Source organism: Lineus longissimus, chromosome 18, assembly GCF_910592395.1.
Source record: "Lineus longissimus chromosome 18, tnLinLong1.2, whole genome shotgun sequence".
Lineage (NCBI taxonomy): Eukaryota > Metazoa > Nemertea > Pilidiophora > Heteronemertea > Lineidae > Lineus > Lineus longissimus.
In genome coordinates, this window is record NC_088325.1 from 5,046,245 (window position 1) to 5,060,869 (window position 14,625).

General features: G+C 40.6%; 1 protein-coding gene across 2 annotated transcripts in view; it reads left to right on the forward strand.

Moving 5' to 3' along the window:
• Positions 1-14,625, forward strand: part of LOC135502517 (hemicentin-2-like) — an 82,205-nt gene that overhangs the window by 54,904 nt on the left and 12,676 nt on the right. For both annotated transcript variants that reach the window (XM_064795430.1, XM_064795431.1), the window contains 4 exons: positions 2,744-3,073; positions 3,625-3,758; positions 4,388-4,586; positions 7,017-7,165. In XM_064795430.1, the coding sequence (XP_064651500.1) occupies positions 2,744-3,073; positions 3,625-3,758; positions 4,388-4,586; positions 7,017-7,165 (812 nt within the window). The remainder of the gene's footprint in view (positions 1-2,743; positions 3,074-3,624; positions 3,759-4,387; positions 4,587-7,016; positions 7,166-14,625) is intronic.

Below are 14,625 nucleotides of genomic sequence, written 5' to 3' on the forward strand. Positions count from 1 at the left end.
GTTGGAATTTTTTTCCTAGCAAGAAATTATAAGAAAAACATTTCACTGAAGGTAATTATCGGTAAGATATTAATTTGCTATAATTTATCAAGATTATTATTGAAAATAATTTTCCTAACAAGAAATTGGTAATTTCCATCGTACTATTTCTTCATTAATAAAATCTCAGTAATTACTTGGTAAGATAAATATCTTAAACTCATTTATTGCCGTACGCAGTGCACAGCAACTTAAAATTGTATTGATCACCGCTGGTGTTACAACCCTGATCTGAGATGCAAAAGTTCCCTTATTTTAAATTCCACCATGTTGAGCATCACAAGGCGTCATACTTATTTCTCGACTATGTATCTTATGAATAGACGTATTGGTAGAATTGTAAACTCGTCTGGCAATTAAAAAAAAGCTGAAAATGGTACAAATTACATCAAGAGGTACACCATTGAATCCTGTTGGTACGTTTTCATCTCGTCTGTATAGTCTGGCATTTTTGCACCGAAATCGAATCTGTCCCAATAAGATGTCGATTTCAATCAGTGAGCCAATAAACATACAAATACGTCCAATTCTAAATTACCTGACAGCAGGTCCCATTGCTTAAAGAATAGGACCTTATTCTTACCATTTGCCCAAATAAAGTGGCATTTTATTAATTGCTCTTTACGAACATCTGCAAAAGGGATACCCTTGATATACACAATCGATATCCCAACAAACATTTTTTTAGAGTATTTGGAAGGTGTATTCCTGTTTCGCCTATTCCTGTTTCGCCTAATTCCTGTTTCGCCTAATTCCTGTTTCGCCTATTCCCGTTTCGCCTAATTCCTGTTTCGCCTATTCCTGTTTCGCCTAATTCCTGTTTAGCCTATTCCTGTTTCGCCTATTAAAATGTATTGCTAACCTCCCCACAGACGTAGGGATATGAACCGTCCCTTACTGACCGACCAATACCGAGGAGAGCCACATATGTACGCATTGACGAACGCATGTTACGCCTCAAAGAACAATACGTCAATGGAGAGAGGGACATAATGAGTTACGTTGATGCCATCAGTTACCTTGTCTGACATAATATCATGATATGTATTTTCCACCTTGTTTGACTTTATATGTGCTGTACCTACATGTATATTATGACATGGGTTTTACAGCTGATTTTGATCAAATAATTATGAGAATGTACAATATTATGTATTTTTATCAAAAACTCATGAATTCAGTTTTCATAAAATAAAGGACTGCTTTACTCTACTTAATCTATTAGTTTTTACTATGTGTCAGTATGGTCCTATGGTCCTATGGTCAAATAAGTCCCGGACTGTCCCCGATTTCAAGGTGACTCTTTCAAAACGGTCATGGCATGGTTTGTTAACAAAGTTGATGGCATTTGATTAGTCAAATTGTCATCACATCGTTAACATCATCCAATTGTCCCCTCACATTTTCCCCATAAGATGGACATGCATCCCTAAGGTTCCCCGTGGGAGAGTCGATTTATTGTAAGGGTACTGGAAAGTAGGCGAAACAGGAATAGGCGAAACAGGAAATAGGCCAAACAGGAAATAGGCCAAACAGGAAATAGGCGAAAAAGGAATAGGCGGAACAGGAATAGGCGAATCAGGAATAGGCGAAACAGGAATTTTGTAGGCGAAACAGGAATAGGCGAAACAGGCATAAACCATTTGGAAGGCAATAGGCAATATTTAGAAAATTGTAAACCAAGGCCTTTTAGGGTATTACTTTGTTTATACCAATTAAATGTATTTTTAGAAAAAAACTGATCGTTAGCACCTACTTGCACCAAGCCTCGATGTGTGATCGAGTCTAAATGTGACCCGCTCTACCAAAACTAGGCGCTTGTCGCATCTGAACTTGACAGGTTGATACGGACTAGTTGTTCATTTCCCTATTGTAGACCTTTTGTGAAATGTGACCAAATCAGTTTGTAATAGATTTCACAAAAGGTCTACAATAGGGAAATGAACAACAAGTCCGTATCAACCTGTCGAGTTCAGATGCGACAAGCGCCTAGTTTTGGTAGAGCGAGTCACAAATCTGAAACGGATATGTCGCATCGTGAAGTCTGTAGGATTGTTCATATCTCAAATTATGACCTCTTATCAAAAGCTAATCAACTCAATTCTAATTGGTCAAAATTGATATTTCTTTTTTGCAAATGGGAAGGTAAAGGTTGGAACTAACACACATAGCGAAATAAATAGATACCCTTTTGTGAATAATATGTTAGAGAAATGCTTGTTGGAAGCGCACACTTGATGTGTATTAGGTGAACCCTAGCCTCAAGTAAGCCCACATATTTTTGTGACTTTCACAAACGCAAACGCCTGTCCCCTTGTTCGACATCGTGATCAAGAGCTCGAACAATGGGATGGGCGTTCACGTTGGCGTCTCGGGAGCTTTACTCTCTAATATTGGGTATAGATGGCGGGGCAGATATCGGTGTTAGATACACTGCTTCAGTCATTTCGGGAATCCCCTATGGTCGTGATAGTAGGCCTAAATGACTTGCCAAAGCAAATTGCTTTTTTCAATACCTCTCCAAATGTGGACTTGACAGTTAAAAGCATACTCGCGTCTAATTGATAGGTCCGGGTCTAGATAGTAAATCTTTATTACTTCTTTTACATTACTGACCGGTGTTTATTCCAATACAGCCAGGACCAGTCAACATTCACCACTTGACGCCTTAGATCCAGAGAGTAAATCTTCGTTTTCTTTTCAGCATTGACCGGTGCTAATTACCAGAATGATATCACAGTACAGCCAGGACCAGTCGAAGTGAAGCAAGGACAGACCGTCAGTCTGTGGTGCAAACTGAAATACGACCGTGATAAAATAGTGCCAGTAAACTGGCAAACCCCGCCAAAATTCCAAACAAGAACCGACGATTGTTCTTCTTTTGCAAAGGATAAATATGCCATGTCATGTTCAGACGCCAGACACCATTTTAGGTATTATAATATGACAATAATGGATGTCCAATGGGCCGATAAAGGGGAATATCGGTGTATGTATACCAACCATATGGACATTGTGGATTTGCAAGTTTTGGGTAAGTTATAATCAGGAGCTACACCAACATAAGGCATACGAGCACCCTAATCTAAGAACTCACGAATTAGAAATAAAGTTGATTGCAAATGAATAGGATGCAAGAGTGGTTCTCTCGGCGCTTATGACACTGAAACTAGTGAAAGTGCTCAAGTCGTGATTTAAATTAAGGTTTACAAAAATGTACCATGACTGAAGTAGCTATTAGCCCCGGTTGTTGAAGTAGCGGTAGCCAAGTCAGCTACAGTACATTGTACAGTGCGGCTCATATAAATACGAATACATACTTCATACGAAATCTCGTGACCTAATGCACCAGACTCAGACTGCGCAATTTTTTTCAGTTTTTTTCTAATCGTACTTTGATTATGACAGAAATAAGTTTGCATGGATTTTTCATCATGTAACTTCTTTATTTCAAACTCTTTGTTTAAATACTTGCTAAAATTACAGACAAAAATATTCCGAAACACTATTTCGCCCTCAGTATTCATGAGAACCATGTGCTTCCACTTCAACCTTGTAGGCTGATTTTCTCTTGTCAATTTCCAGTTCCGGTAACAGATGTGACACCAGAACAAATCGTAAAAAGCTCTGCTGCAGAGCCCCAGCGCGTGCATGAGTACTTTGCCTGCACAACAAACTGTGCATTTCCAGCACCCAAGATTTCATGGCGTGTAAATGACGTAAGTAGAGCAATATCAGAGGACGATATCTTGACTTTAGCAGGTCTACACCAATTGAAACGATTTATTGATATTTGGTTTGAGGAGACTGCTAGGGGGGGGGGCTATAGGCAGGAGAGGGGCTAAATTGGCCATCTTCAGGGGACTACTACACACTGTAAGGGCCCTGGGTGATCATTTCGATTTCAGCACTAAGTATATTCCTCGTGCAAGCGTGAATCATTACGACGTAATGTGAGATGTGAAATAGTGACCTTGTGTAACTTTATCTTGTCTGCCTAGATGTTGCCTATATTGCCCTTTTCAGATGAAGTCAGTGACAGTGGTTACTCGAGCAATAAAGCTTTTTAAATTACTCTTGTTCAATAATAAAATCATAACAAAATACTTCTTTATAAGGACCCCTTGGCACTAGGAAATGCTGTATCTAATTGAGACAGTTACACTGATTATCTTGAAAAAGTACTCTACCATTAAAAGGAAACGACATTTTGCTACCAGTGCAGTATTTTGAATAGAGAGGGTGTCCTTGATAGAGGGGTGTTCGCAAAAGGGGGGTTCCACTGTAGTGTAAGCGATTAAGATGAAGTAGACACTGTAGCTTTACCATTGCCATACTTATTTTCCAGCAACCCTTTAATGGCAACACGACAGTGAGAGAGTTAGGCTGCTTAGGGGCTAAGGAGGGCCAGAAACAGACTATGAGCACAGTGTTCGTCATAAGAACAGGCATGGATAAGGAGAGTACAGAATATAACATTACGTGTACGGCAGAAAACGTTGTTGGAGAGCCAAATGTTTCAGAGGCAATGGCTGTCAATAATGATGGTAAGCAGCCTACAATTGTTTGCGTTATCATATAGCGTTGTTTATTTTTTGAGACCTCCCGCAATGTTTATTTCGGTTCTGTCAGGCCAGTTGAAATAATAATCATGGTGAATGTCTAAAAATGATAATAACTTAATTTCAGAAACAGAATCCAAGTTTTCCTATACTGGTTCCCTACCACTATTTTTCAAAATTCAATGTTCAACATGTTCAATGTTCAGACCACTTCTAAGAAAGAAATCATTGTTTAATCAGTGAGGTATCCTGAAAGTATCATGAAAGCTTTATTAGCCAATAATTTTTTTTTAAATTTTAGACCTTTTTTAGTTTCGCTTGCCGGATCAAATAGCTATTTGAAGGTTAAACGTAAATCAACTCAATTTCTTCTCACCAGGGGCAAGAATCATAAATACATAGAAGGCATATGTCGCTTTATCATACCTCATTATGTGGGCCAATCACGTCGCGTCATTCGCCGTCACGTGCCATGCGATAAATTTATTATTATATGGTATTATTCTACTGATGACGTCATCGATGACGCGTTATGTGGCTTGCCGCCCAGGTACCGTCTCGACTTAAATTATAATGCGCCGTACTTATTAAAACGGGTAAAGCCTCGTGAAATAATGTATTTACCAGACAAATTATTTTGACCATTCTATGGGTTGACGTGCAATATTTATATATAATTCCAAGAAATAGAAGCTTCAATAAAGTCCATGCGATTTGCATGCATAATGGTTTGATATACAACATTTTTTGATGAGGTTTACACCACCGGTTTGGCAGTACCAGAGTATTTCTAATATTTGAAAGACTCTGGCAGTACTAAGCAAAAATGTTTATGCTGTCGTCATTTTGTTGTTTTTGAAATCCGCAGCCCGCTCTATCTATTCCCTCGGCATACCAAGCAATGCGATTATTAACTCTCTATATTAGGTTTTGATCATGGCAGAGTCATTCTGTTATTGAATGATTCTGGTCATAAAGCGGGCTAACACCGATACACTTAGGCGTGATATGCAAATGGTGAACAGAGAGAAGCTAGCTCACTCTGGGTGTTTGGTTCAGGCCTTATAACCTCATTTCCCCATTCAACATTGGGATTTTCATTAGGTTTCTTGAAATCCGTGGTTTAAAAGAAAACTCGGACAAGGTCGGAAGATTCTCCAGCAAGTCATAAAACAATCGAGAAACCGTTTAGCCAGGGATCTGAATCTTATTGATTATATTGTAATCAAATTACTTATTAAATTCGTTATATATTACTAATTTATTACTAAGATAAATATTGATAAGATTGAAATTGCAAGAATCGTATAAGAAAAATATTGTTGGAATGTTTTTCGTAGCAATAAATCATAAGAAAACAATTTCATTAAAGTAATTATCGGTAAGATATTAATTTGCTATAACTTAGCAAGAACATAATTGACAACAATTTTTCTAACAAGAAATTGGTAATTTCTATCTTGCTATTTCTGTATTAAGAAAAATCTCGGTAGTTACTTGCCAATGGTAAGATCAATATCTTAAACTCATTAATTGCCGTACGCAGTGCACAGCAACTTAAAATCGTATTGATCACCCAGGTGTTAAACAGTTACAATCATGATCTGAGATGCAAAATTTCCCTTTTTTGAAATTCCACCATGTTAATCATCACATGGTGTCCTACTTATTTCTTGAATATGTATCTTATGAAAAGACTTTGCCAGTATTGTAAACTCGTCTGGCAATTAAAACAAGCTGAAATGGTACACATTACATCAAAAGGTACACCATTCGATCCTGCGTGTGCGTTTTCATCATGTCGGAGTCATTCATGTTTGCACCCGAATCGAACCCGCCCCATTTAGATGTCGATTTCAATCAGTGAGAAAATAAACATACAAAGGCGTGCAATTCTAAATTACCTGACAACGAGGACCCATGGCTTATAGGCCGCGTATCCGATAGAGAAGAAGACACTATTCTTACCATTTGCCCGAATAAAGTGGCCTTAAATTAATTGTCCTTTTAGAACATCTGCAAAATGAATACAAGTAAGATACACAATGAGAAGGTACTAAGCATCGTCCTTTAGTAGTACAAAAACCATGAGTATATTGCAGCCTTTGGACGAGGAAGTTTTTTGATTCAGGGAATTATCGCGCGAGGGAGCAAGTCTCATTTTGGTGCATGTATGATGTGACACTCTTTTTGAAGCTCAATGTGCACATAATATAGTGCCACAGTAGCGCCACTGAGGACTGCTGTTGGCATATCATAATTAACTGAGGGTGTTTGAAACATGGCTGACGGTCGTCCAAATATGATGGACGGGTGATTGTGTTTTTTCACAGAGCCGCTGGAGTTTTTATTCATGCATATCAGCTTCAATGATATTAATGTCTTAAATTGTTAATGACATATTTTTCTTTCCAGTATTTCGGCCGGTAACTCCCAGTCCACCTCAGTCCATTATGGCTAAAGCTTTTTGGCCAATAGTGGCAACGACACTATTTCTATTGCTTGTCACAGCAATCAGTATCTTCATTGCCGTGTACGGAAGACATCGTCGACAGTGTAATAAAGTGAGTTTTCAGATTATTTTTGTTGCAGCTTCTTGGCACTTTTCTTAACCATTTGCTGTTGCATAATCTGCTCAGTAGCTTCCTTGTCGAGTCCATATTGGTCATAATCATAAGAATATCACAACCGCTGTGAAAAGATCGCTTGAATGGGCACTTAAAGGGATACGGCGTTCATGTTTACTAGTAGTGGTGGGTCAGGGAAATTAAAATAAAGTTATATACACAATGCAGTACATGTAGTGCAGTCATCGTTCACGCATTTTTGCTGAAACTTTGCACATGTCTGTCTACACAACGAAAATTTTTCTTCAGGTCTACGATAAACGCGATTGTATATTTTGAAAGTCACTTTTAAATTTCAAATTTTTAAGGAACTTTAAAGGAATAAAAGAAAACAGATATTACCTCTTATCTTTGTAAATAAACTTCCCGAAGTTGTTGCCACAATCAACATTTTATTTTCATTGCTGACCAGCTCGAGATTGAATTGCGATTTTTCTTAAATTCCCGCCAAATCAGATAATAATGCTGCGGCCCAATCAGCATTAGAGAAAGCTGTGTAGCTTTCGGTTCACGGTGTAGCCTGGGATCATCACTCTACTCTGGCAAATTGACCATGTTAAACGATGTCCTGGCGTCGTAAGAAGTTATATTGCAGTGCTGGAGTATGAAGAGAAATATCGAGCTGGTGACTTCGGAAGATTTGGTATTAACAGATTATTCCAAATTGTGAGTTAAAGAGATACAAGCATGGCACAATTCTTTATTCAGACTAGGTGAATGTGGTAAAAATAACTAAATTGGTGATTACTGTTTATGCAGCTCATTGGCTACATATTCATCTGAGGGGAACTCGAAACTGCTACCATGTATCCCGCTTATTCCCGCCTAGGTTTTAACTGGGCCGTTCAAAACTCCCCATTTCTGTATGCATTTTGCTTTAGGTTTCATTTAATCACCGATTAAGGTTGTTAGTACAGTCTTAAAGACGATTTCACGGCGTAAAGCATACTTATAATGCGTACTTAGGATATCAGGCGTAGTATGTACTCCTTTAAAGAGGAAACTAGGTTAGTTGTAACGGTATTGGCGCCCAAAAGTTAAGTGAGAGCGAAGGTTTCTTATGGCTATTTGAAAATACAGAGTTAATATTCCAAATTTGATATAGCGCAACTTTAAGCAAATAGTGATCGAGTGCTCAACTATTATTTAGATATATGATTACCCCGGCAATAGGTCTGTATTCCGAATTTAAGCTAAACTAACCTGGTAGTTTTACAGTCAAGATGGTTCAACGCAGGGAATCAACTCGATAAATGACGATTGAAATGCATTGAAGCTGAGGATGGTATTCAGCTCTCATGTGTCATATTACTATTTGGTCATCTCTACCGTCCAGGGCCCGGCTGTAAATCTCCGCTATCTGGTTTGGCGGCCGCTAAACCACCGTTGTCTTAAAGGGAACTGAAACCGCCAAGCCAGTTCGTATTCCTCGTTTTCATTTCCCGCGTATCGGGTGATCAGAACGAGGCATGAATGAAACATGGCGCCTAGCTGTCAATCATTGAGTGACGTCACTACTATGGAATTTACTACGAAAACTCATGAATGAAAGATCGCATGACTCACGTGATTCTCACATGATTCTCAATAATAACAAATTGAACTGCGCATGCTCGGGCACTGGGGGCGGAGCTACAAATCTGAACTCGAATAGGAAGTTGGAAGTTTGACTTTCTCGGGCGGTGAAAGTCGAAAAGTTGAATAAATCGCTCGGCGGTTCCAGTTCCCTTTAACAGGCTGCCAATGTTGCTCCGTTAGGCTTAGCGACCGCTATGCCACCGCTAAGTTAGCGGTACCTCAAGGGTTTTGTCAATGGGTGCTATCAAGTATTAGCGGAACGCTTGGGTTCCACTAAGTTCAGCGGTCCCCCAAATTTAGCGGTTGCTAGATTAACCAGGCTTTCAACAACCGGGTCCAGGTTCCAATTGACTCATTGGTGGAGAGAATCAAGTTGGGCATAGTGCTTTGTTCAAGAACACATAGATAAAACAGCTATGATCATTCCACATGTTCCAAAAGTCGAACCCGCGACCTCCTGATTATGACCCCAGTGCTCTAACCTCAATATTGTCGATGCCACCACTCTCAGGTATTGGCACAAGTGAAGGAGTACACAAATAAATAGCAGGATCGTTCATCTGATCCCAAAACTGTCATCTGCATGAAGACAACTGTGACAGCGATCAGTTACTCCCACTACCCCTGGCTAATGATAAGGACATTTGCTGCATGTACTGTAGCCGGGCACGCTAGGTTATGCCATACGCAAAGTCATTCTCGGTAAGAGGGTTAATTCACCTCACTCTGAAGGCAGACGTATGTTTCTGAATACAAATTAAAACAAGCTATCTCACTGTAAAATGAGCACATCTTTCTGATTTCTGACTTCCCGAAGAACTTGGCTGAAGACCTAGACATGATAGCTAATACACATCCAGGTTCCCCTCTCTCTCTAAGACGCCCTGCTTTCTCTTTCTCTTTGATCCAACCCCCTTATTTTTTGCAAGTCTGTATGATGTGTTTGCGATTTGTTGACAACTCAGACCACATATTGTTGTCGGGGATGAGCATAGTTAAAATCCAAAAAAAATTCAAATAGTTTTACTAGTTTCATGAGTAAAAGATAGGCGGTGCTACTGGTCTGTGAGAAAGGTATCATTTAAACATAAATTTTGGTTGAATCTGTCTCCAATTTGGCAAAATGAATATATCCCAGTTACGTTGACCCTGCCATGGGCTGTGCAGTCATCCGACGTGACAATTTAATTGCTGCTCTAGTTTTTTGTTTGGGATGCTTCAGTTTGGGGTATTTATAGTGGAATAATCAGATGCCCATCAACCATCAGCTGTTTGCGTGCGGACTGAGGGCAGCAATCCCCCAAATGAGGACTCCAATCCACGCGAGACAGTGCCGAAGTCGACAATGGCTGCTTCATAAGTCCATATCCCTTCGAATGTCCTTTGATCATTCCTCCCAAGCCGTTGGGGTTGCTTGTGGACTGGAATAGGCCAAGAACTGTCCAGGCCTAGAACTGCTCAACTGTACTGATAGATCTGAACAGTTCCAGCAATACAGTAGAAGGGAATGTCCTGTCACTGTTCCAACCAACATCACATTTCAATGGTTACCTAGCATAAAATGATTACATGTAAGATAGACCACTGTCATAATCAATTATAAATGACACACCTTTATCAATGTGGGATTATCCGCCGAATACAAAATGACCTCGTGCCATTTCACTGATTACCTCACCTTCCTATTTCAATTATGCAACCTGGTCCGGCACTTTCAGAATTTTAGAACTGTTCTCTTCAGAGGACAACTCTGTTTGGCTTTGAGTGGTTGTTTGCAGGAGAAAATGAGAAAACAAGCATTTTCCAAACCGACCAATCATGAGGAAACCAGCCCTGTAAAAATTATCTCCTAACCATCCCCCACCAACTAATGGAAAATGCCTTAAATGCCGGGGGATGGATATGTGATGAGGGGAGAGTTTCTGAGGAATAGTTTATTGACTTTAGCTCTCAGCTTATCTGAGCCAGGTAACCTCCTGCTGAGTTGCCCGACCAAAGGCTGAGGTCAACATATGTTGTTACATAACCGATCTTGCTATCACATCTTGGTTGCCTTGTAGTCGACCAAATTACTTCTAATTTTGCCTCATCAGCCCGAGTGTTATCACTAGTTACGCTGGCCATTAGGTAGATAAGGTAAATATGCCGATCATCACTGTGTGTAGTATCAGCGGGGTGCTTGAAGTTGGAGGGCGACTAGGCTGGTTTCCTCATGCTTAACTTATCTTTTTGCCAGTTTTTGCCAATCTCGGAAATATTCTACGTTTCTTCCTGGATAATTCCTACAGTGACAGCTCCCGTGAAAGACAGTTGCTAAAGCTGGCCGCCAAAAAAATTGGGGTAAACCAATGCGCTTTTAAAATGTATTGAATTATATTGAACCATGCCGAAGTGAGAAAAAAACGCATCAACAATCACTGGACGGTATTTCAACACACGGCTGACGCACATCCCAAGTTCAGTTCACACATACGTCGGCTTCAGCAGTAAAATTTGTATTTTCTTGTCATCAACCAATTGAGCAGCGCTCCACATCTACATCAACACTGACATATACTGCATGATGAGCATGCAATCAACGTCGTGAACTCAGACTTTAAGTCCGGGAGCTGAGGGTTGCCTGTACTTTCCGGAAAGTTGGAAAACCGGAAACCTGAAAAGGTGGAAACCTGGAATGTGAACTTGGTCTTCCTGCCAGGTGGCGCTTGTCATTCAGCTGTATCATTTAAAGGGCTCCCTGGCTGGATGGATGATGTAACAGTACCCGCTAGACGGCGCTTGTCATCCAGCTCTGTCAGTCAAAGGGATCTTTGGCTGGATGGAAGATGTAACAGGGTACTTCCTGCTAGGTGGTGCTTGTCATCCAGCTGTATCATTTAAAGGGATCTTTGGCTGGATGGAAGAGGTATCAGGATACCTGCTAGGTGGCGCTTGACATAACAGGGTACTTCCTGCTAGATGGCGCTTGTCAATAACCTGTGTAGGTTAAAGAGATCTTTGGCTGGATGGATGATGTAACCAGGTACTTTCCACGTGCCAAGTGCTGGGGGACCATCTCAATCATCACTGTATATGTGTGTCTATCCATATATGTGTAGGAACAGAACTCCCTGAGGGGAGAGTTTATGTTATGTAATGATAGGTGATAAAGATGTGGTCCTTTGGCAAGACACTTTGCTGATGGATCACGGAGATAATTGTATGGGTCCTTTATTAGCAAGACCCTTGGCAGCCAGATGGTTACTGATACTTGAGTAAGGTGTTGGGCAAGCGGCGGGTAGAAAGAAAATGCATGGTGCAGGCAGTCCGCAGAGCTGGGGTTTTCTCAAGCGTCAATAAAGGTCAAGGTCTGGAATTAAGGGACCATTTCAGCAGTTGCTTTTTGTTAACTTTTTTTTCAATATGGTTATTGTTTGTCACCTTGTTCCTACACACAGTTTTATTATATCTCAAATTTTCTTTTTCAAAGACACCTACTAATTAAAGACATGTGCCGTTCGTTAAAAAGTACGTTTCATATTGGAAAAGTCCAATTGCGATAATAGACACTGAATTTCAACTTCAGCATTACCGTTGTGTAGACTGATCTACAAACACCATAAATACCAAGTTTCAGCAAACGCATACGCATAATAACTGCACTACGGCATTGTGATAAAGCTACTTATGTTTTATAGTGGAGGCAGGGGCGAAGTACAGTTGTAACGGTCGTTGGCCTGAGTTCAGGATGCATTACTCAAGCACAAGTGCTGAATGCCAGGGTAAATCCATCTTGTCGTGACTCAAGTCTTTATTTTCGCCTGGCTGAACGTAGTAAAAAAACTAAATTTGAGATTACCTCTTATGCAGTTCATTGACTGGAGTTATGCATAATGTTATGCAACGTTATGCAATGTTAGCCAAATGCACAGCTCGCATCATCGACTACCTAGCAGCTACTCCTAATATTTAACAAAGGAACAAATAAGCTTTATTCCCGCCTTAGGTTTTCACCGGAGCCGTTCAAGATTTATTACTGCCTGGCTATGTTCAAAGGCAGTATAAGACCATGAGGTTCAGGATGGGGGTAAATCTAATTAAAAGGGCGCCTTTAAGGTCACATGATTTTGGGCCGATGTAGAAGTTTAAAATGTCCTGGGATAGAATGTCCGGGAAACAATGGATTCTATTATGCGCTTTAATCTCTGAGCTATTGGCGGTCATGGCCTCTACAGAACCAGAAAGCGGAATACAATAGGGCTGGACACTTTTTCCAGGGGGACATTTTCTTCTTTTACACCGGGACGGCTTGTTGCGATTAGAAACCATTGGCAAGGGGGCAGATCGATGTGATGTATACGGCGGGTACAAAACGCAGGACGCAGGACGTCCTGCAGCGTCCTGCAGGACGGGGCCCATCTCAACAGATGTTGAAAAGAAATGAGGAATTTTAGGATTCATCTCAGTAGTGTGATCTCGACATATTCAGAAAATGAAGCAATGAATATCGGGAACCATCTCAGCCGTGTGATCTGATTTTTACAGACATATTTTTGGTTGTTCATCGAGGAGTTGTGTACATAAAGGAGTCTGTTTAAAGGGGAGTTGTGTTGAGGGGATTGCTGGTTAATGCGAGTAGGCCCAGTGTGCAGGGGTTTGCTGAGGGGTTGGGTTTTAAAGGGGAGTTGTGTTGGAGTTGAAAGCAACACCCTCAACAGAAGTCCCAATTTAGATACCTAACCCTTCAAATCAGCTCCTCTATCAAACCACTAAACACAACTCCTCTTTAAGTACCAAACACCTAACATAACCCCCTTTAACGTAACTTCCCTCAACAAATCACCCATTCATACACCAAACCCCTGAATTCGAACATGACTCCTCCCCTCAACTCAACTTCCCTTTGATGTAAAACCAAATCCAGAGACAACCTTTTAGGTACACTACAGCTCCCTCATGAACAACCATGAAAAATCAGATCACAGATGGTCCCTAAAATTCCTCATTTCATTTCCTGCATCTGTTGAGATGGGCCTCGTCCTGCAGGACGCTGCAGGACGTCCTGCGTCCTGCGTTTTGTACCCGCCGGTGACGTATGCGTGCGTGGTGTTGCAAGTGTGGGGATTGTGTTGGTTGTACCCATAACACTCTCCATGAGTATCCAGGGGGGGGGGGGGGTCAACTAAGTGAGGGGACTGTGATGGGAGTACACATTACAAGGCAATCAGATCAGGAACATTTAATTAAATTTTGTACATGTATTTACTTTTAAATTTATGACGCCCAACACAACAGGATATTATTTTGTAGCGAAGAATATAATTTGAGCGGGGGCATGATTAAGTCAATGATCTGTTTTTTCTGATACACCACGTGTCAAAATTTTGTCAAGCCATTCCAGAACCCAGCCACTACAATCAGGCATATCAGGGAGCCTATCATTTACCACTGAATACTGGCTGGCTTAGCTGTATCCTTGGTATTACCGTAGAAGGGATTAAACTTCCATGGGAATTACATCATCATAATTACTCATGACCCATATCCTCACCTTATTTACTTTAGCCGCAGGCTATCTCATTCTGAACTTCATGGTCAAATAAACATTGCGGCCAAGATGGGCTATCGAGGAGCTATTCTAAAACCTGGATGCCCTCATCATTCTGATGAGCAAGCAATTTCTGGAGGACATACTATCAGATGATACAGCACGTGGCTGGTGGCCCAGTGACACCTACAGCAGGGGGTTCATAATTATAATTACAAATGTATATAGAACATTTTTGTCAAGTAAATAAGAGTAGTCTGCAGTATGCATTTGTCACGTGGTGACCGCTCGA